Source organism: Mytilus galloprovincialis, chromosome 5 (assembly GCF_965363235.1).
Source record: "Mytilus galloprovincialis chromosome 5, xbMytGall1.hap1.1, whole genome shotgun sequence".
Lineage (NCBI taxonomy): Eukaryota > Metazoa > Mollusca > Bivalvia > Mytilida > Mytilidae > Mytilus > Mytilus galloprovincialis.
The window spans coordinates 54256295-54281387 of record NC_134842.1 but is presented as its reverse complement, the minus strand read 5'-3'; the positions used below and the strand labels follow the sequence as shown (position 1 = coordinate 54281387).

At 31.5% G+C, this 25093-nt stretch overlaps 1 protein-coding gene across 1 annotated transcript; it reads right to left on the bottom strand.

Annotated features, from left to right (window-relative positions):
* Positions 1-17035: 17035 nt before the first annotated feature.
* Positions 17036-22688, bottom strand: LOC143076044 (flavin-containing monooxygenase 5-like). The gene is made up of 6 exons (XM_076251672.1): positions 21995-22688; positions 21313-21368; positions 20544-20731; positions 19703-20055; positions 19106-19206; positions 17036-18069 (listed from the first exon to the last, which is right to left on the bottom strand). The coding sequence occupies exons 1-6, from the start codon at positions 22560-22562 to the stop codon at positions 17719-17721; spliced, it is 1617 nt and encodes a 538-aa protein (XP_076107787.1). The 5' UTR covers positions 22563-22688; the 3' UTR covers positions 17036-17718.
* Between the last annotated feature and the right edge of the window lie 2405 nt (positions 22689-25093).

The window sequence follows — 25093 nt, the reverse complement described above, 5'->3', positions numbered from 1 at the left end:
GCATGTATAACAATGAAGCCTAGATCATCAAACAATTGTAAAACTGTGCATGCTGATGCACGTAAAGGAATACAACCAGGTCAATCATACAATTGTTAAACTGTATTTGTTTATAATTATGGAATGCACTGTTTTACCAAAGTTTGTTGAACTGGGCGTGCATTTCTTTACAATTTTCATACGATCTATTTATCATGCACAATTCCCCATGAAATTGTACAAATGTGCAGTTCATATGTACATGTATATATGCATGTAAAACAATGAAGCCTAGATTGTAAAACTGTATTCGTTATATAAATATGGAATGTGCAGTTTTACCAAAGTTTGTTGAACTGTGAACTTGAATTAAAGCCATGCATAATCATGCAAGAAGTTGTAAAACTGTGCACTTGTATTAAAGCCATGCATTATCATGCAAGAAGTTGTAAAACTGTGCACATCAACTAAAGCCATGCATAATCATGCAAGAAGTTGTAAAACTGTGCGCTTGAATTAAAGCCATGCATAATCATGCAAGAAGTTGTAAAATTGTGCAATTGAATATCAAGGATTTTACTAAAATTAATCATGTAATACGATGTATGCAGCATTTTGCTAATAGTGCTCAGAACTTATAAAACTTGATGACTTTTGCATGCCCGATTAGTGCGATATTTGTCTTTTTGGGCATGCCCAGTTCTACAATTATCTGTACCCATTCATACCTGAATTTCGTACTAATAACGGGACTCTTCCTAGAACAGCTAGTGTCGGCAAAGACTGTTCGCCATCAATCGGCAAAATACAGCAATGATAATTTTCTCACGATCATGCACATTCTAGGGGACACCGTCAGGAAAACACAGAATATTATTACGATTTTCATCCGATACATCAGAATCTGTCAAGACATAGTCACGATTTGATTCATAGACACAATCGGCTGATTTCCCCGAATGTTAGAGGACGCACCTAACTGTCGAGATGACTGGCCGACCTCTCCGGACCATTCCCGATCAATAGGAATCTGTAATGAACGTAGACGATTTTTTTAGACCACGTTAGGACATTCCAGATTAATGAGGATAGTAATCCGACTTTTTAACTTTTCGTATCTTAACGCTGTCTGATCTTAAATGGGAGACATAATCGGCACTGTGTGAAACCCGTATTAGCCGCTGTTGGGACAGTTTCCGTCGTTTTTAACCATGTTACAGATACAATTCGGATTATTTTGGATTGGAAACGTATAATTGGGAAAACTTCGTCTGGAAACGACTGAATTTGGATGCTTCCTGAAAAGTATTTGATTTATGTTTTTACAAATTTTAAATTAAGTTTCATTTCCTATGCTCGATTCATAGGTTCTTGATCAAACTTTTGACAAATTTTTATTATCGGGAATGGTCCTTTCAATGAAGGCAGTAAAATCGTGAATGTGTGACTCCGGCTTCTTAACAGTATATGCATTTATCATATTTAGACCACTTTATGTTTTTGTTTCATTTGGCATGTAAGGTGGGCGTCACATTGACCGAAATTCATCTCTGTTTATTCGTATTTTGTATAATTTTAAAATGTTGTTTATAATAAATACACCTAAGATCATGTTTATAGTTTGCAGACAACAGACTTTTCCCGTTTTCAATTATAAATGGTGACAGTTTCCTACTATAATATATAATGCATACATTTATGAATGTGTGGTTTATTTGTTTTTATCTCAAAAGTACAGACTTGAAGTTTCAATGAATGTATGGTGTCATCCATCAAACTCCGGAATAGAGTTCATATCCTTTCCATACGTGAGTTGCAATACAAATTGAGTGAAGTTTCTTGGCGCGTTATCCCCTAGAAAATGTTTTAGATTCCTTTGTGATGCGTCTAATGCCAAGTAACTTATAGGAGCTTCTTACCCATTTTGGGTACCTGAGATCACCCCAGTTTTCGGTGGGGTTTGTGTTTCTTAATCTTTAGTTTTCCATGTTGTGTCTTGTGTGCTATTGTTCGTCGTCTGTTTTTCTTTTTGCAATTACATGGCGTTGTTAGTTTCTTTTCGACCTTTGAGTGTCCCTCTTGTTTCTTTCGTCCCTTTTTATACTGAAGCGTACAATGCCATCGATAAATGTTTAATCTTTTAATTGTATTTATAATTTGTATTTGAATTCTGATACTTCTGTTCTTCCGAGCACAGTCACATTTACGTTTTAGATTGACATTACGGTTAAGAAGAAATCAAGGGTCCACTTTCGATTCTACAAAACTAATCACGTGATTGCTGAAAGGTCCCAGATACCAATACAAAAATTATGAAAATATATTAATTTTTAAAAAAAATACAAATTTTGAAAACATTTGAGCTCGTTTGTAAACATCAAGATGTACATGTCTTATTTATTTATAAAAAATAAACGAAATGGAGTTAACAAAATAAAACGTAAAGACCAAAAAAAAAACATTTATACCGTTGCATACATTGTTTTGGCTAACACCTTGAATTAGCTATATGAAAAACATATTTGGGTGAACAGATGTCTGGAAAAGTCGGATCAGCCTAACCTGCTTTAAGTCACATCAAAGTAGGTATACATGTACTTTCGTTTATGTCGCGTCATGATGCATGGTAAATTTAAAGTTTTTGCCCTAATGGGTTTTATTATATATTACATAGTTGTAGATAAGTACTTTAACTATACCTAGACTAAACATGAACGATATGCACTATATCATTAGTTTGAGTTTTAAGAGAAAAATCTGTCATGTTCCTACATCCATCAGCCAAACGGTAACCATGACCTTTTTTGATATTTAGAAATGTCTTGCCGCCTAAAAAGTTCGTCTACAAACTGGAGTTAACATTTACTACGAAACAAACAAAAATTAATTTGTTCAACGTCCGTAAACAATGCCATATTGTTTGTTGACCTCTATATCCTTTTTCTAGTTTCTTTAGAGCAAAGTGATCACAATAAGTTTCAGAAATGTTTTATTGTTTTACGGCTTATGTCCACCATAGCTTACAGCAGGGTGACTCTGTTTAATAATAGCATATATTTCCTCAATAGCAACACAGTAGATAACTAAATAAAGGATGTCACCTGCATATGGAATATATATTTTCCCAACTCCTTCTAAATTCAATTGCGTGCAGCTGCTATTCAGACTTTGCAAAACGCCACCAGTGTATGTCAAAGAACGTCTCGCCCTTTTTCTAAAAAGTGCATCGGAAGATTGAGACCTTGTTTGTAAATATTCCGTATTAACTTCACAAATACTACACGATGGTCTTGAAGTATAGATTCTAGGTATTGACGTTGTTTAAATTGTTAATAAAATGTTATATGTTCTTTTTTTTTTGTCTTTGTAAATTATTACTTTTACTGGTAAGTCATACTAACGATTACTTTTACTGGTTTGTCTTTTTATGGCGACGTCATTTGACGTGGCTCGGTACTTGCGTATCCCGTAATTGTGTTATTTTGCTGTGGTATTTTTTTTTTTTTTTTTGTCTTTTGTTTTTCTATTGGATTTTGTTTAAATGCCTATTTTTTATCTTTGTTAAATTTGCAAGATGACTTGTACTAAGTGAATAATAATATAACACTATGTTAACCTATGTACCCCTATTTTTTACATTTTACCTATTACATGTGTATGTCTATTTGTTTTTTCCCCCATCATTGTTAACATAATATAATTGCATGTGACTGTCATACAAGTGATGTTTTGCTACCTATAAAACCAGGTTAACCCGTACCAAGCCAGGAAAATGACAGTTATCCATTTGTTTGATGTGTTTGAGCTTTTGATTTTGCCATTTGCTTCCGGACATACCGTTTGGAATTCACCTTGGAGTTCTGTTTTCTTTTTTTGTAATTATACTTTTAAGCACGCTAGAAATCAGCCATTTTTCAAGAAAATAAGAAAAAAAATTAAAAGTGTTGAATGGTCTTGCAAATTTGATTGCAAAATTTGTATGGGAATATTAATCAAATTTAAAAATTGCAAAGACCTAAACCAGTTGAAAGCTATCTAACTACGTACAAACTAGTTTTTTTATTAGAAGAAACTGTTCATTAAAGTAAAGTACATACATGCATGTATTTAGACAATATACGTATAATGTCTTGAAATAGGAAATTTATTTGTATGAGGCTTAGAAACGGGGAAATGCAGGTTTTACCGAGCATTTTCCCGTTTCGTGCCGAATGCAAATAAATTTCATATTACAAGACACTATACGTATATTGTTTTCATACTGAAATCGATAAAAATTATAAAAATATGTAACAAATATTGTTAAAAAAAAGTGTTTGGAATTTCCCTCTTGGGGTACCATTTTAGGGATATTTCCCTTTGAGCGTAGTCCAGGCGGTAAGACATTGACATTTTAAGGAATTAGAAAAGGAAAATGAACTTAATCAATAATATTTGATAAACATGATATATAAATTACCAATTTGAAGACATAACAGGTTTAAATTTATAAAAGTTTGACCATTGTTATTCACGTTGTCATGGTTGTGACGTGACGTTGTTTATGAAACACAGTAATTCCGGTTAGTAGGCGGAGCTTATAGGTTAGTTGGTAAAATAGCTGATTGCAGTATACAAAAATTAAACAAACAAAAATACATTTCATAATTCAAGAATGTTTTTGTTTTTATATAAAGTAATGGTGATTATTATAATAACGAATCTTTAATCGAAATTTCTTTACATTTAGAGTTTTAAAATAATTAATCATTTCCACTCTGTTCAATATAAATCACTCTTGTTATACACCATACGACAACATATTTCATTCATTTAAGACTTTTCTTTGCATGGTATTGAAAAACAATAAGCATCTATACTGTTATTAAAATGAAAATACTTCAATCTGAGTGTCGCTTCTCTTCCTTCCACAATAAATCAATCCTCGTGCCTCTGTGTCCTAAAGGAACCATGCATTAAAGCATTTGGCATCCTCGCGTATGATTATTCAACTTGAGTTAATAGTGGAGAAAAACGAAAATAAAGGCGTCCAAATATTGTTTCCGTCATCAGACGGACTTTTAAGTCATGGACAAAATTTCTGTTTAAAATTGTCATTTAAATTACACATTATTTTCATAAGTTTTTGGGGACAGGACAATTATTTTCTCGTTTTACTATAACTATGATCAAACATGTATATACTATAAGACGTGTCATGGTACTTTTCTATCCCAAATTCGTGTATTTAGGTTTGATGTTATATTTGTTATTTACATCGGATTTTGTCTAATGCTTAGATTGCTTCTGTGTGTGTTACATTTTAATATTGTGTCGTTGTTCTCATCTTATGTTTAATGCATTTCCCTCAGATTTAGTTTGTAAACCGGATTTGTTTTTTTTTTTATATCGATTTATGAGTTTCGAACAGCGGTATACTACTGTTGCTTTTATCTATATATTATAGGTAAAGTGTATTTGCTGTTTAATATCAATTACATGTTTACTTTAAGTGGCTGTCACATGTACAAGTAAGTCATATTAGCCATAAATGCAAAACATGGACATAAAATATATTTACTAATAAATAAACTATATAAACAAATTTTAAAAATATTTTAACATGTTTAACATAGTTTGGAAAGCAATTTCAACATATGATGACAGTCTGATCTGGAAGGGATTAACAGAATATTGAATAACACAAAATGAGCAAAATAAAGTTGATAGAACAATTCAGAAATATAGGCCAACACTTATATATTGTTGCGCTGTTTACATGGTTTATAAAGATTTGTAGCTTTTTGTCTATAATTCAAGACAATATTATGCCATTTTAAATGGTACAATGCATCGATATTCGATATCATCGCGAAAGTATAAGTGAATACATGCACAAGCAAGAGAAAGACACCAAGCATATATTCATATTTCATCCTCTAAATCGAAGAAAATGTGACAATGCCATGACCAAAATGAAATCAATGTTTTATTATCATTTGATACTACTGATCTCCCTTTACTGTTTTGAAAGGTATCACACAGTACGTATAATTATAACTATTTTCTATCCAACATAAATATCAAACATACCGATCTCCAAGGAAAATTCAAGATAAAAAGTCATTTATCAAATGACAAAATAAACATTACAAACACAGACACAAACTCAATAAGAGAATGGAAAACAACTGTAATATTCGTCACGTCTTAAAGGCATTTTCATATGTAGAAAATCAGAATTAAAATCACTTTATGTGATATTTATAAAGAAATCAATTAAATTGACAACAATGTATGAACAAAATAAACAGACATAATAGGTAAACATGTCAAAAATAGGGATACAAAATAAACAACAATATCATCCTGATTTTATAGCTAGCTATACCGCTCACTTGTATGACAGTCGCAATAAAACTGTAGAAAAGTATTCAGAACAAAACACCAGTATGGTTTAGATCGATATAAGACTCATCGCTGCATATACTCTAGAATCAAAATGGTAAACACGGAGGGTTAGTAAATATACATTTAACCGGAAGCACCCGTTATGCTACCTTCGACAAGTTAAAAGTTGATTCAGGCAATGGATTTTTTGGTGAAAAAAGCCCTCGAAAAAAAAGAAATTATTTTGATAAATCACTAATTCTAAAATTTGTATACTCCATTTAATGTCATATTTTACTGGTACAAATGCCCTTGATATAAAAATTTCTTCCAACTTGACGTGGTTTTAACAATGTTATCAATCTCTCCGGCGAACGTTCAACCTCATATATGAAAATGTATGGCAAATGTATTGTTTAACTGATTTATAAGTAATTGTTTATCAATTTAAATTTGTCATTTAATCTATTAAAAATTGAGCTTGCTGTCATTGACTTCTTCAGAAAACAACTGTAAAATAGACAAAGACCATATGACATCACTGGGAAAGTTCTACTGTATGTGTATCCATGCAGAGGCGGATCCAGAGAACAAACTGGATAACAAAAACACTTTGAATTCTACTTTTGTAACTGTTACAAATATGAGAAAAGAATAATCATCAGTCATTTTCCTCCTCAAATATGACTTTCCACCGAAAACATGGCTAGTTGAAAAAAAACTGTCTTCATACACATATGAATTCATTTAATATAAGTTTTTTTTTTGTTATTTGTCCTTTTTATTCACTTTCATTATAACAAAAAACGGTGTTATATTTTTGTTTTGCACTATTTCAGCATTTCGACAATCGATGTCCCTACAGTGATGCTCAAGGACAGAATATTTGAAATGCCAAAGCTTATGTTAAACGTGTACATTTAATTTTCCATTTTTCGTTTCAGGAATACGTGATTAAGGATATGCACCTCTAAGGAGCCAAAAATTTCTAGAATTAAACTTTTTTACTCAACCTGATTTTGCGTTTATATGACTTTAAAAAATAATTTGTGAAGGAAAAAATCATATGGTGGTGCTCTTCGGTTTTGCTACAGCCCTTTGAAAGTACCAAAGTTTGATGATTTTCCTATATTTTTACCTATTTGTAGGCTATTATCGTAAAAAAAAAATCACATTTCCACAACTGAACTTTTTTTCATACTTTCATTAAACATAAAGTAGACCAATCTGAAGTAATCTTAATTAAAAAAAAAAAACAAGCTATTGGTAGGTATTAAAATCAGAAAGTTTTATCATATTTGATGCTCTTTTTTTTGTGTCAAATTTACCATGATGTAAATTTGGTGAATTTGTGATTTTTATCTGTTTTAAGAACAGAATGCATATTTTTTTTCAATTTCTTTGTTATAAATGATTGAAAAATACATATCTGAGAAATTTAAAAAGAAAAAAAGGGATATGAGATGTACATATTTCTGGTAAAATCGTTTCTTATATCCCTCACAAAATTTTGGCTAAAATGACTGACTTGATGGGTCAAAACATTTGTAAAATTGATTACTCAACATCTACTCATTGTAAGGTAAGTACACAATTTTTCACAGAGTTTAGGTAGATTGATGCTATACCGCCATCTTGGATTGTACTACCGCAGTACACAATCATTCAAGTTATCTCAAGTTATCTGACCAAATCTGCAAATTTATAGACAGATGTGCAATGTTATTAGTTAGACTGTTTATTTATATGATGAAAACTTGCTGATTTATTGCGTTATTCAAAATATTAAACAAATACTAAACATATGTGTTTTAGAATCATTTTTTTCTGAGCCATTTAAGGGAAGTTAACTCTTTTAGTAGAAATATTATACTGGTCTGATAGGGACATTTTTAATTTTTATCTTGTATCTAGAAAACAAGTTCGGTGACACCATTTCTTCTTTTTATTATCTTAAAACATATAATAACACCTTTTGTAACCAATTATTTCAAAACTCTATCTCATAGATTAAGCACAAAAATGGGTTTTTGCATGATCATTCTAAGCAAATTTGGGCAATTTTTTAACGACTCATAGCTTGAACAATAGCACTCACGGTGACCCACCCTTTTTATTATATTTTTGCAAAAAACATAGAAAAATTTTCTTTCTAGCAAAGTATAAAAAAAACTATTTTGCTGGGAAACTTATACCTATGATATACCTTAAGTTTGATTATAACATTTTCAAAATTCATTGATCTTTTCTACTTGTATCACATATTTAGGAAATAATTCCAAAACGATATTTCAACGATACTGAAGTATACATCCTTAAGATTATTTATTTTGTCTAAGTGATTATTTCATTTTTATCGTACAGCCATTTATATATGAATACGCTGTTTGTAAAGATTTTAACTCTTCAATAATTCAAGACAACCCTGTCACATTTTTTTCAAAGGCAAAAGGCATCGATATTCAATTTAGTTCTACAAACTGTAAAAATTACCATAGGACAGTAACATAATAGCGGGACGTATAGATACCGATCCATGCACAATGTATATTACCAAAATAATTGTCTAAACGTTACAAGTTAAACACCTGGAGACATTGCTTGAAACTTATATTGGATATGTTATGTTTTGTATTTTCCTTTGTTCTCGATTGGTTCTGTTGAAGCCAAAGCGACCTTGTCGGGTGGTAGACGGGTTCATCGAACATATTGATAGATGAAGACCCTGGATGAAAATGTTTTGTTAAACTTCAGTGTTTCTGTTGTTCCGTTGTTTTGCTTTTATTGTTTATGTGTTTCCTTCGGCTTTAGTTTGTAATTTGGATTTGTTTTTTTCTCAATCGATTAATGACTTTTCAACAGCGGTTTACTCCTGTTGCCTTTCTTCACTTTAATATTGTCAGATTGCATTTGTGCTGGATGAGATATCTGGCTGCGGTTCTAGCTTTTGATAGCCAAGTCATTCTGATTCAAACCCTGTTACAAGTAGGTATTGATGTTGATAAGATACGCTATTGCTGAATTTGGAACTGCATACCACGGGGCTCAATGTCATTTGGTGGTAGATCTTTGTGCCTTGAATACGAGATTGCAGCCTGGGTTGATTCATGACATTGGCTGATATTCCAGGTCTCTTTATTTTCTTACAATTTCTGTCTCGTCATTTCATTAGTGTTTGAGTTAATCTGAAGGAGACTAACAACACGTAAAGATCTTTTTTTATATTTTACGATTTTACAAAACATAGCGTTCACCTTCAAACATAAAAAAATATGACAATATCTGTCAATTTCTGATACATTTTTAAAGTCTTACATGTAATTAATGGATGTATGTAAAGTGTATGACGCAAGTTCTCTATTTATCATAGGATACATGATAAAAGATTTCTTTAAGTGTAGACTTAGATGATTTCTTTTGTCGTGTTTCCATTTAAACCCACATTATTACTCAATTTATTTCACTTGACTGGGCGGAGTTTATCCAGTTCGCTCATAATAAACCAGTCTTTCTATAGATAGGTGTTTAAGGATACACTCATCAATGCATTATCCAGTCATTCTTTTGTAAATTCCTTTGAGGTCACTGATAGGTGATTAGAAATCAGTAATAACTCTAACGGCAATCATCGTAATCACACACACGACTGTCTTCATGCAAATTAAAACGGAAGCTCCGCCCGATCAGTTGAAATAACATTGGTAATAACCTTTACAGTAATGCCGTCATATTGGCAAGTGACCTTATATCCATTTGCATATACGTTTATGAGATATGCTGTACTAAACTATCTCCTTTGTGATGTCTTTTTGTCCATGAGTTTTCCTGAAACATAAAATTATGACTATTTGGTTATACTTATTTTGATCCAAATTTTAGTATTCAACATTTTCTAATTAAACATACCAGAGCCATTGACATCCTTTTTATGGAAAAAAAAGTAAAATAAAAAAATACCGAACTCCTAGGCAAATTCAAAACGGAAAGTTCTTCATCAAACGGACAAAATCTAAAGCTCAAACACATCAAACTTATGGAAAACAGTTGTAACATTCCTTGATACAGGTATTTGCTTTTATAGAAAAAATATTGGATTAAACCTGGTTGTATAGCTAGCTAAACCACTCACTTACATGACAGTGGAAATTATATCTGATGTCTTTTATAAAATTCATCATTATTACAGTTCATTTCCCATTCAAGCAAAACGATGAGACAAGTTAATCATATTTATACTGCACTCGTTCTATTTGAGCAGTCAAATTGCGTTGACCGTATACTTCTATGTCATATACAGTCATTGACATGATATCACTTTTCCTCATGAATATTTAAATAGAAAATGCCGAGATTATAATTAATTATTCATACAACCTATTCAGCCTGTTATTGTTTTCAATGTATGCAACGACTCAAACTTATTTCTTTTGCAATTTTTATAAATAGATAAAAATTTCACTTGTTAATATGTTTGGTCTGCATACTATAAATCATTATATTTATGCTTATTGTTGATATTTTAGTTCACTCTTAAACAAATTCGTTCACCATCGATTGCAAATTTCAACAGGTAAATGTACATTTCATCGTGTTGTATATTTCTCCGCCTGCATGTTATGAGGCCTTTTTATAAAAGGGGGAAATTTCCCAATATTTAAATCAATAATGACATTAACACAATAAACAACAATTGATTTTTTTTTACATTGCAGTATAAAGACAATAATAGTGCATTGACTTGACATATGAACGATATAAGGATTCGGCCCGAAACGGGGAAAAATGCTCGGCAAAGCCTCGCATTTCCCCGTTTCTAAGCCCCATCCTTATATCGTTGATATGTCAAGTCAATGCACTATTATTGTCTATGAACGAAGCTTTTCCATGTAGAATTCACGGTTGGACAAGCTGAATTGAATAAAAACTATACATAAAATAACATAACTGTCGTAAGACCTATATTGATTTGACCTTCTTTTAAATTTTGTAAAAAAATAACAAAACAGTTTCTTCAGGTCACTTGGTTTTTTGTCATATACATCACATCATTTAAAGATTACACGTTGTGTTAAACGGCAGACCAGTTCAAAGGTTACAGAGGACCTCTCGTGCTGTGATTACTTGCTACAGCCATTTTAGAGTGTTCAAATTAATTTGTAATGATTTTAAATTTCGGACTTTTTTTTGCGGCTATCATCATGAAAAAAATTACAGTTTCACAATTATACTGTTTTCATACTTTCACCCAAGATAAAGTAGATTTATCCGAATAAGTTTAACTTAAAATAAACTATAGGTTGGTGTTAACATTTTAAAATCTTGTTTTTGTTTTAGTGAATATGACCATGTTGACAATTTGGTAATTTTTTTAAAAGTAACAGCATATTAATTTCCACTTTTTATGAACGATTTAAAAATAAATACATATCTAAAACTAATTTGAAATGGGATATACATATTTTTCGTAAAATCTTATTTTGTCAACATTTTGACTGATGAAACAGATATTTTTCTTAATTCTTTGATATTCAACTTGTAACCGATGTTTTGGAAATTATTCCGAAATGAGATTTAAACGAAACTGAAACATCAGAAGAAAGCAGCACGAATAACAAGAAAACTAGTACAAAAGCATCAGGTGTACTATCTAGAACAGCTAATGCCCGTGTTGTCTTCATAAAACTCTGCGTAAAACAGTACTGTCAACACAGGTGCATCGTTTCCAGGAAAAAGCTTAGTTTCTCCAGTGACTATTTCGTCAGTTATATGTCTAGAACGAATTCATTAATGAGGGTGTGTTGATAACTGGAAACGGACTACTTGAGGTGTCTTTGATTCATCAATTAAAAACTGGTATGTTTTGCTATCCTTTGCCAGCTAGATAGTTAAATAAGACCATTTTACGGCCTTGGTGTTCGTTCATACATTACCTTTATCTGACAATTAATCAAATGTCATGGCCAAACGTTTTACGTCATACATCACAATGCATTACTTTATTTTATTATTTATCTGAAGTAAAATAAAGTGTTCTGTCAACTAAAGTTTTATGTAGGATACCATCTTTGTCAAATTGAGTACTTTTAAATTGTTGACATCGATTTCTCGACTTTTTCAGAGGACAACACCAAACAGGCAAATATATTTCATGAGTTTAAAAAGGCAAACAGAAAAATGTTTCATACCATTTTTGTAGACATAATATTGTTTATGAAATCCTTTTATTTTATTTAATTTTTAAACGTGGTATAAATTTTTCATTCCAAACTTTCGGTTTGGCATATACCATATCAGATTATTTTGAAACGAATATGGATAATGGATCCTTGGAAGCTTATGGGGTTACAAAGATGGCAAAGAAAAACACTAGAATTGGTCTTAACCTAATAGGAATCATACTTTGTCAGACATAATTTTATTTTAATTCATACTATAGTCATATGTAATGCCTTAACACCTAAAAGGTAATAAAATTGATAATGAAAATGGGGAATGTGCCAAAGAGACATCAATCCGACCAATGAGCAGAACACAGCAATGGCAAGGCCTCAAATGGGTGTTTAACACAGCAAGACAATCCTGCACCCAACGGAAGGTTTAGCTGACCCCTAAACAAAAATGTGTACTAGTTCTGTGAAAATGGACATCAAACTATAAACTCCAAAACATATGAATGATTTAAATTTTTAAAAGATAACAAGACTAACAAAGGCCAGAGGATCCTGACTTGAATAAATGTTTTCAACAATATTCAAATTTGCTTAAAGATGCAAATATATCAAGAGCTATGTTTATCACAACACTTTAGATCTGCAAAGCAGCAATGCTCTGAGTTGACAATGAATCGTTTTACATATTCATACCAATTCAGTGTTTGACTTTCTGACAGATACCATCAGATCCACAAAACAATATCGGTAATGAAGAAGATTAATCCGAGATAAAAATAGATCAGTGTCCAAAGTTTGGATTATTGACTCGGAAGTACATCATTGATACTCTTCATCTGTGTACCTTTTTTGGTATTTTCGAGTTTTGATTCGAGTGTCACTGATGAGTCTTCTGTTTACGAAACATACGTTTGGCATAAAACATTTTAATTTTTGTATCTATGATAAGTGAATTGATTGTTTGAACTAATTTTAAGACGAAAGACGAACACTCAACGAAGATTTTTAATTCCTTTGAATTATACAATACAAGTACCCAAACATACTAGTTGAACTGTTAATTCGTACATCAAAATTTATGACTATCTTATCTTTTACAAATGCATTGTAAAATGTAATAATCACTTTTTTTTAAACCTTCAAACCATGTTTATAGTTATAGTGTATGACGCAAAATGTCTGTTTCGTCAAAGGGCCCGAATTAATTAGGCGTTGCAGTAGATTTGAAGTTTGATATTTCTTTGTACCTTGTTTCCACGTGTTTATTATGAAACCAACATTATTACTATCATATATTCAGCTGACCTTAAATATTTTTTGATACATATGATTAACATTTTCATATTTTTTTTTCATTATTCGTCTATGGCTTTTTACTAGAAATAAGCATATACTATTACAACATTTCATCCTTTGTTATCGTTGTTAGTTGCAATTGGCTTTGAACTAGCTGTCAGTAGTTTCGAGTATTCTCCGATTTTTACTTAGTATCTGTTTTGTTGTTCAGATGTAGAAGTTTCTGTTCCATGTATTTCTCTTTGTATCCATCTGATGAGTTCAGTCTTTTCAACTGATTCTTATAGTTTGTTCCTATGTTGTACTGTTACGCTTTTGTCAGTGGGTTGTTACTGTTGATCCTTTGCATTATTTTTATATTGTTTTATACAGTTCTTGTATCGTGCTGTTCCAACACTGTCCAATGATTATGGGAGGGTTTGGCGCCCGCTAATATGTTTAACCCCGTCACATTCTGTATGTACCTGTCCCAAGTTAGGAGCCTACAATTCAGTGGTTTTCGTTTGTTGCTGTGTTGCATATTTATTTTTCGTTCATTATTTTTTACATTAATTAGGTCGTTAGTTTTCTCGTTTGAATTGTTTAATATTTGTTATCTTCGGATTTTACAGCTGAGTATACCGTATAAGCTTTGTTCATTGTTGTTAGTCGTACAGCATCCTATAGTTGTTAATTTCTGAAAAAATATCGTTTTTAGTTGATTTCTTTGATTAAGATCCATTCCTGAGTTGTAACGAAAAATCAAGTTGATCACGGGCATATAACGTTTATGTGACAGTTAGAAGGTTAGAGGCGTATTTTTGCTGATTTACTAGTAAATCATAGATGTTTACACGTTGTTAGAACTTCATGGCAGCACATGTTGAAAGAAAAAGGGTAATTTATAAATACTATATTAACTGGTTTGCCGGTACCGTTCTGGTTTCATGTATTGTGTTTGTCGAGCCTGCGACTTTTGTCGCAGAAAGCTCGACATAAGGATAGTGATCCGGCGGCGGCTACGGCGGCGTTAGCTAACTTCTTAAAAGCTTTATATTTTAGAGCCAGATGCTTCATACTTTATAGATGGCTCATGTTGCGACGTTTCCGTTAGTCACATTTCCAATGTCCTTGACCTCATTTTCATTGTTCAGTGACTACTTGAAAAAAGTTAAGTTTTTTTGTAATGTTAAATTCTCTCTTGTTTAACTCTACCATCGATCTCACGTATTCGTTTTGTCAATAGCAGACCATTTTGATGTTTGACCACACTAGTGGCCTGTTTTTGTGGTGTAAGATTTTTAGAATCTGAATAATCCTCTGCTCTGTGGCCGATTTCCGATTGAGATCTGTTGACTGAGTGTAAATTTGCTATTCACTCAGTTTACCTTGTTACCTCATCAGTGGCGCTTGTTTAATATTTATTGTTTAGAATAACTTAACAATTGATGAAATTTACCATATAAAGTTCGTTATTATTATAGTTTATCACACATTTAGTACTAATATGTACGTTTTCGCATGGCCAATAAAAACCGGAAGTCAAGGTTGGTTATCAGCCCGCGGTGAAAATATCGATATCAACCCTCGAAATCCATATCAAGCCCCCGAGTATAACTTCCGGTTACCTGTCAATCAAAAACTATTTGAGGGCAGGTTACCATCCAAAGCAGCTAGGCGATCAGCAGAGGTTTCTCACAGATCGAATTATTCATACAAAAATGATAAATCATAACACAATGAAAAGAAATATAAAAAGTTACGAATCTGCTGTAGTAGAAAAAATGTAAAATCAACAGTGGAAATCACAAAAGTTCCAGTAAAATTTTGACGTCATAAAGAATTTAGAATATATTTGACGCCACATTGGAAAAGTGATTGTTGTATGACATCGAAAGTTCAAAGAACATATTTCCAATTCATAGTAGCGATATGGTGTTTTCTTCCTCAGCATGTAGCACTTTAAATCGTTTAATATTTACAATTCTGAGAATTAATATATTTATTGTTGTTAATTATTTGTCACAAAGCTTTGTTTACTTACTGTGATACGAACTTTGTTAACTCACTGTGATACATTTTTTAAATTATATTCTTTAAATATTTTTTTTTTTAATTTTTGTTGAAAATATCAAACATAATTTGGTATATGCGATCTTTTGATTGAAAATATGTGATGAATAGATTATTACATGTCATTTTCCATGTGGTCCATGGTATATAAGCCCTCTGGCTTGATATGGGAGTCTAGGGCTGATACCAGGACCAATATGGAAAATGCCATGTAATAATCTATAATTACATTAGGCCCATTATCTTTTTTTGCGAAAACTGAATTTAAGGAAAAGAAAGCAATTATGTAAATAGGACATTAACTTAATAAAATCGAACACAGAAAATATCATGGCCATTAGATAAATTACCTCCAAAAAAAACAAGACACAAATCACTACAGAGACAATCTAACGATCAAGAATAATAAATACAGAATGATTGAGATAAAACTAGAGTGCCCCAGAAGAGTAGGCAATTCCTTCTCCAAAAGATGGGAAAGTTGTGATATTGATGAAAAGTGACATTACCTTGATAAATTGCATTACTTCGGAAACGAGAAGACACAAGAAACGTACCGTATAGCGGGTTATTGTCGCAGATGTAAAATTTCGCAATTTTCATTGATTAAGGTATACGAAATATTTTTGCGGTTATTATTTTTGGCGGATTCAAACTTTTATCAATACCTTTGCATGTACACTTTTAAATTGGCGGAATTAATTTTGGCGATTTTGTTATATCCGCGAAAATAAGCGAAAATTTACACCCTGCGAAAATAACCCGATATACGGTATCTGTGGCATCATGTCTGCAATCTTTTATCAGAATTTTTTTTATTCTATTTGATAAATATATTATGTTTTTACTTTCCAGAAGGCTCAATGAACATCAGGTTTCCTGCGACAAAAATATCACTCATTAGCCGCATTATAGACAATTGTATACATTGTTTTAATTTTGTAATTTATTTCCCTTATTTTATTTATTTTGTATTTACATTGTATGATAGATCAAATTTATCCAGTGTAATATGTTTTTAGATTGAATTAAGCCATTTCAATTGATATTTTGTAGTATGTCTTTCTATGTATCTGGATAAGTCTGCAGTACAAGACCATATAATGCAAAGAAACAATTCATATAGAAAATTTATTCTATTTCGACTTCAAATGTTCAATATGAGTATATATTGTGATCTTTGTTTTAAATCTAAATATATATTAGTAAGTATTACTATACGTACAACAAACTTCATAAACATATGTATAGTTCGTAACTATAAGTTTGTTGTTTGGCACGCTATTATGGATTAAAAATAATGGCACATGAAAATGTTTATACAAATATGACATCATTAAAATGTTTATACAAATATGACATCATTTAAATGTGTATACAAATATGACATCATTAAAACCTAATTTTTTCAAAAAAAAGAGGTTATGTATGATTTGTTCATAAACATATCAAATTTATATAAATGGCACCTAGAAAATGACATCAAAATGCATCCTATTGACAGAGTATCACAATTCTATTAAAGATAAGCTCTCTAATAAACACTATTCTACTTTTTCAAATCTTGTTCTAGAAATATTAGTACATTTGATAGATTGTCGAATGTTTAATATTCACTTTTATTATTGAGTGTCCGGATGTGCTCTGCATCTCAATATTTTTGTTCAGTTACAAGGTCATTTGCCTCTACTTATTTGCTGGAAAGCAGTTCCCACCTTGTATGTTAACATAAAAAGCTTCGTCGGTTAATGATGCTTGGTATCCATTAAAATGTTAATCAAAATCACAATATTAAAATGTTAATCTAAATCACAATATTAAAATGTTAATCATAATCACAATATTAAAATGTTTACAACACACACATACATAGCAATGCAATAAAAATAAAACACAATATAAAATACGAAGTCAGCCATTTTGGAACGGCTATGTAAGTAACATTACAACTTCTATCTGCAATTTTAGCATTTTGTGGAAGAATCCTGGATTTCAGCGGTGAAAGTGAACGTTCCATTCCACCTATGATAGATGCCCTTGCACCATTCCACTTTCCTGGGCCTTGTAATCTGTACTGAGCAGGAAAACAGGGTCCACATAAACAATGGAGTGCCAGTCTTGGGTCATCTATGAACAAACGTTTGAGATTTGGTTTACAGCCAATTTTCTCTGCTATTTCATCCATATATTGTATCCAAAATGTCTGAAATATAAAAAACAACATCAAATCGATAAATAAAATTAAGCCATTTTTAACTGAATTTTACAGTTTGTTCTTATATTGTTTCACCACATGATTGTCCCAGATGAGGTAAGATTTAGCGTTTACACAGATGTTTAGTGCCGGCACTCGTAGAGTTTATTCGATTCCTTTTTTTCTATATTTAATAAGTACATTCAACATACTGTTGCCGCTTAAGATATTGTAAATACCTTGTTCATCTTGAATAGGGACACCCAATAGCTTTTATATGGAACAATTAAAATATGTGAAAAATTGTTTTTATTAAATGATTTAAAAAAAATCTATATTAGCATCGGTGGAAGTTGTGTTTCTATTGTTGGGTGAGATGTAGAAACAACGTGACGACGGACGACAACATATTGGTCAATCAAACTTATATAGCGCTCCCTATTAACACCCGCTTACGTTGGCGCCAAATGATAACTATTCATATTGAAGAAGTTGTTTAAGTAGTCAATTGCACGATTGGTTCACGTTAGTTTGATGTACCTGATTACCCATCTATAGCTGTTTCGTAACATATGCTCTATACAAATAGTACTAATTAAACAAAGTACAGAATAATGGGATTGATATAGATATATATTGCAATTAACATTAACTGCATTGTATTTCTTGAGTGAAAAACGTGTCATTTAAAATACATTATGTTTGCTACTATTAGAGAAAAATAGCGAGAAAATACCATACGTAGAAGAAGAACAGAACATTATGATTAAAAAACAACTGCACTTAATATAACTCATAAAACGAAATATTAAGCAACACAATCAAATAGAGATTTATCAATGGAGTCAAGATGGTTAAGAATTTCCATTCCAATATAGCACGCGTGTTCGATCGTGTTAATTACATATTCAGTAATCAGAATCATTTAAAGAGGACATAAAAGCATACTGGTGCTTAATGACAACAATCAGTTGCACATTAAATCAGATAAGCCAATATAACTGATCTTTTTGTGATAAGTGACAAACAAAGATTTTCAGATTACCTGTAGGGTATGCCTCTGTGACTGAATGTGCATACTGTTGTGGAGATGTTTGGCTTCGATGTCCTCCATCATGTCCGACAAAGGTGGAAGTGTATTTATACCTGTAAATATAGTTACTTACTATAATTGTAGCGTTCGTGTATTTCAGTTTATGGATGGGATAGATTGTCTGTCAATTAGTATCAATTAGCGATCCGATATTCCATAAACTTTTGTATCAACACAATATAAAAAGATCATTTAGTTTTATCCTGGAATTACCTACAGCTTTTGACAAAATGAAATGTGTTTATTTCTATAATAAAACTACGCCTTTCGCATTTTTATAAACATTGTGTTCAGAGCCTATAATTTTGTGTGCATAATCTCTACCAACAATTTTTGATAGTGATTTATTTTTTTTCTTTACCTTCTATAGCTTTGAAAAAAATATATCAAATTAATACTGACATCGTATTCAAGTTCAAAATATAGCAGAGTTAGGGAATACATACATTTTGTTGCAGTTAAAATTCCTACTTTATTTAAAATATTGTATGATTAACCACCATTATAAAACGAAAAGAACGCAAAAAAAAAACCCTACAAGGCGCTTACCTTTAAGAACACGAGTGAACCATCTACACTGGATTTCTGATATTGGCATCACTGCACCTATTGCTTGTACGAGTCCGACTACTGCAAGTGTTGGATGTTTTAAGTGTTGAGGAAACATGTATTTATAAAGATCTGTTTTATTGTTCTCGATCTTGACAACGGATTCATCCAGAAATTTGATTTTATATGAATATCCAGTTGCATAGACCACTGCATCAAATCGTTCATAACTTCCGTCTTCAAATACTACGCCAAAGTCATCAAAGTTGTGGACATCGGGCTTAATTCTTATTTTGCCAGTCATAATTTTTATCGGAAGGTCGTCGTTTATTGTGGGATGAGCTTCTAGTGATCTGTAAATAAAAAGTAAGAAACTGTTACAATTAACTCCAATACTAGCTAACAATGGTTAAATCATACAAATAGCCGATTAACTAGTCATCAATGCTGACAGTACGTAATATTCGATAGTCATTTTCAACACGTGAGCTAGATACAGTAAATACACAACTTATTCAAGTTTAACGCCACTTGTTCAATTAAAACGCACTAGATATTTATTACGAAATTTGTTTAGCCAAGATAGTGCTAATGCCCTTGTGAAGTAATTTGGATGCAATTATTTATCACTATGTAAAGCAATTAAGCACTTTAAGATTGTTTAAAGTATCTGAGGTTTTTTTAACATTATATATTTTACCATTGATTTTTTTTATTTCGGTTTTTGTTTGTTGTCTTGGTTTTTGTCTTTGTGTTTTTGTTTGTTGTCTGTCTTTTTGTTTTTAGTAAGATATATCTGTTATTATTTGAATGTGTAAGAAAGAATTAAACGTTGCTGTACCTGTGTTTTGGCTTTACTCCATAAGATTCGTGATCGAAGTTGAAGTTTGCCATTTTTTCAACAGAATACTGAAGAACATTTCTAGGAAGCTGAAACAATAGACGACAGTTGGCAACGGCATCGGCTGGGTAACCCCAGAATCCTTTGCGACCGATAACCCAGGCACCTCGTCTTGTACTAAGATATACCTTCAAATAAATTAAAAGTAGTATGCATTATTAAAATCGTATATTTTAACTACTTATCCCCAAAAAATTGTAATATCCTAAGTTCAAATTTTGTACATGAGGCATTTTCTTCATTTCTAAAGTATTTTAGAAATTAAGCATGACAGTTAAAATGTCAAATGAGCAGATGGTACATATGAGGGGGAGGACAGGGGGTACCCTTCTCCCTTCTCCCACCCCTCTTCTCCTTTCTCCTACCCCCGTTCTCCTTTCTCCCATTAGAATAAAAATCTCCTTTTGAGATATTTTTTCTTGAAATATTAGATCATTTTTTAAAAGGAGAGACATTTTATTTTTTCTCCTTTCTTCAACTTTTTCTCCTTTCTCCCAGCCTTCCTCTCCTTTCTCCTACCCCTTTTCTCCTTTCTCCTACCCCCTTTCTCCCTGTCTCCCTTACCCCTGTCCTCCCCCTCACATATGTATGTGCACAATATATAGCTATATAGGAAGAGTATATGAGGCAGAAACAACCATCAGTGTATATATTGTTAGTTAGTTTGTATATGTGTATGTATATATAAGACGTTTACAACAGAAATTACCTCAGATGCTGTATTACTGAGGTCAACTGCAATGTCAACAGCAGAATTCCCAATTCCTACAAAAGTAATTTATCATTCCTAATAGAAAGATTTTCTTAAATTGTGACTATATCAGGAAGCGTGTTTCAGTTCAACATCATCTTTAACTAAGTGATCTCCCTTCCCTTTTTGTTGCTGTGGCAGCGTCGTAGTTGGTGTTGTTAAATTCGAGAAAATTGGTAGTTAATGTCTACATTGAAGTTGACTTTTCCGTGTCTAATTCACTAATACACTACGGAAGCATTATACACCCCTCCTGCTGTAGTACTAAAATGACTAAAAGACACAAAAAGTCGTTTGACGGACAGTATTTGCACTAAATGGAAGACAGACAAAAAAGGGGATTTGAAATAATACAATAGTATATTATTAAGTAATAAATCAAATACAATTATCTGAATCGTAACTGAAATATATGTTATCTGTTTTGGTATATAAGTAACTTTAAAAAAAAGAAACAACCAAGTATATTTTAAAAATATAAAGTTAATCATAAATGTTCAATTTGTCATCATTAATATCGGTGTTAACGATAGAACAGTTTTAATATACGAGATAGCGTCGTCATTGTGATAAAATATCGAGCAAGTATGCAAGTCCAAGTGTGGCATTGGCCTTTTTTTCAACAAGATAATGCACTTACCAACTACTAGAACTCTTTTGTCTGCAAATTGTTGAGGACTGCGATAACTATGGGAATGGATGGCTGTACCACGAAAATGTTCTATTCCATCGAACGTAGGCTTATTTGGATATGTATGATGTCCGGTGCATACCAATACACCGTCAAATATCTCTGAGACAGTTTGCCTGGAATTCTCCGACTTGTATGTGACTTTCCATCGTCCGGTCTGATCAAAATCAGAACATTGTGTAATAATCTCGACGGATGTTCTGAAATTTATGTAATTAAGAAGTCCAAAATTACTTGCATAAAGTTTAAAGTACTGTAAAACATATTTATGTGGTAAAAAAGTTGGAAAATGTTTCGGAGGAGGAAAGTCGCTAAACGCCATCATTTCTTTACTGGTATTAATAACACACGATTTATAAACACTTCCTTTGCCATACTTTGCAGCCTCTGTATAATTCCAAAGTCCACCAATATCATCTTCACTTTCAAAACATACGGGTTGTAAACCTTCATCTAAACAGCATTTAATAGCAGCTAAACCACTGCATCCTGCACCAATTATTGCAACCCTCTTCATATTGTTTTTAGATAATTATATCTAGAATTTAAACGATTCACAATGCAAACGCGTATTATTAATTTTTATCGTGCATATTATAACAAGACTGTCGCTCAATACATTCCTCACTTGAGTGGACTTATATATATGACCAGCTGTTGACCAAATGACCAATCGTGTCAGCTGACAGATACTTTATACACCTTCACGTCTTTGGAAGGATTTTAAATGATAGTAATAGTACGTCACTACTTTAAGTAAATCGAGCATAATTTTTTATTTTACAATTTGTCACGACTGAATCAGTAATAAGAATATGGTGCAAATAAAAATTTGCATATTCGTGTATTATTATTTTTTTATGTTATGTGTTGTTATTTCGCAGAAAATGGATTATGAATGAAGTGTTCCAACAAACATATTGACATTCTTATAGATATCATCATGAATTGTCACGATCAATTTAAAATAAATTACAAGATAGACAATTAAGTCGGTTATTTGTGCTGCTGCACTTGTATCATGATAAATAACATATGTTTATACTAATTATGCAAATTATTTATGATACACGAAAACAATTTGCAAGGATAATTGAAATAACGGAGTATTCGATATGATTTTTTTTTTTGTGTTTGAGGCAAAATATACATAGTTAGTAGCGCAGAACATTTACCACTAGAAAACTGTTAACAACACACTTTAATTTTCATTTCAAATATATTAAATACAGTTTCATTTTAAAGTAAGATAAACAATAATTTTTTATTCAACGTATCACCTGTTTGAACCAACAAAGTGTCACGCGTGGCCAAACAATAAAACTGTTACATAACTATAACATTCAAATCTATTTTACATTTACAAATCATTTTGAAAAGTTATAATCAAGTTAAGAAAAAAGAAAGCCAATTTTCGTATATTTTCATTTATTCTGATATGTATTCAAATATGTATTAGATCAAAGTTAATTAAATTGATATTAATTAGTTACCAATTAACGTTTTTTGTTATATAGAATTGATTTTAAGAGACAATATTTGATTTATATGTTTGAATGTTAATTAATCGGAACAATTGAATTATCGTTCACAATTTTTTATGCTTTTTAATTTGTTTGATAAACAATAATTTTAATAATAACAAATTGTACTTGTTTGGCTTTATAAATATTTTGATATGAGCGTCACTGATGAGTCTTATGTAGACGAAACGCGCGTCTGGCGTACTAAATTATAATCCTGGTACCTTTGATAACTATTAAGGACTCTGTAAGAGCATTGTAAAATTATTCTTGTCTCTAGTATCGTGAGCATAGACATTTATATTCTACGCACGGTGTTTATAGACATATACTTTTAATCAACTATGCATTGAATCTAGAGTTTTGAAATCAATACCAACTGTCAAATGTACTGATATAACATGATAAAGTATCGAAATCGATTTGATGCATTTTAAAACTTTATTTCGTCAAAATGGTGCTCAAACCATCAAGTACCCAGGTATAATTATGTCTGCTTAATTTCCATCGGATACATTTGTGTGTGTGTTTTATTTTTATATTTACAAGTTGTCTCTTTAACCTGTTACTTACAACAAGGTCATCTGACAGCATTTTCATGTAACAACATAATAAAATTATTACATCCGTCATAAAAATAATCTGATGTCTATATTTAACCTTTAAGATATTTCCACATGTTTGTACATTTTATTTCATCGCACTTTGCTTTCAATTGATATCAAACAATTGTTACGAAATTGATAAGATATTTAAGTAAACTATTTTTCTTCCTCTTTTATTCACTTTGTTTCATTTTTTCTAGTGCCAAATAAAATGCCTTGTTTTATAAATAGTTTGAATATTTACTAGTATTTCGTATCAAGTTAAGAATGTTCATGAAAGAAAAAGTAAAAAAGACTTATAATAGTAGAAGATATTATTACGATTATAACCGTTAGTAAACTAATTTTCTATGTACAGTTGGTAGTGTTTTTTCTTTCTGTGACATTCGTGTAAAAGAGGGACGAAAGATACCAAAGGGACAGTCAAACTCAAAAATCGAAAATAAACTGACAACGCCAAGGCTAAAAATGAAAAAGCCGACAGACAACCAATTGTACACACAACATAGAAAACAAAAGAACAAGCAACACTGTAAATTGTTTTTAAAGTCTTGTTTTCTATCAATCGATTAATAATTCTTTATTGAAGTCCATGGTGCTTCTTCATTTAACCTGATATAGGAATAAGATTACTTTACCATAGTGCCAAAACAAAGAGTAAGTTGGAGTCATTAATTATAAGTGCACATCCGATGCAACATTTAAAGTATTAAATTATATTGTTAGTTTATTGAGGTGCGCTACCAGGCTATGAAATACAATATTGTTTAACAAAGATCAAAATCAATCACGAAGTGTGTACATTTCTAGAATGTTTCCAATTTTAAAACATAAGTTTCCAGCATGAATTATCAAATCAAAATGTTAGTAGGTTTGGATCAACTACAAATGATAACTTACAAATCCTAGTAAATAGTAAA

What these genes read in the sequence shown, in the direction of transcription:
- LOC143076044 (XM_076251672.1), bottom strand. Translation starts at nt 22,562, where the DNA reads ATGAAGAGGGTTGCAATAATTGGTGCAGGATGCAGTGGTTTAGCTGCT. An exon ending in GGAGTAAAGCCAAAACACAG is followed by an intron (nt 20,056 to 20,543) that starts GTACAGCAACGT and finishes TTTTATTTACAG; the next exon opens with ATCACTAGAAGCTCATCCCA. An exon ending in CACAGAGGCATACCCTACAG is followed by an intron (nt 18,070 to 19,105) that starts GTAATCTGAAAA and finishes TTTATATTTCAG; the next exon opens with ACATTTTGGATACAATATAT.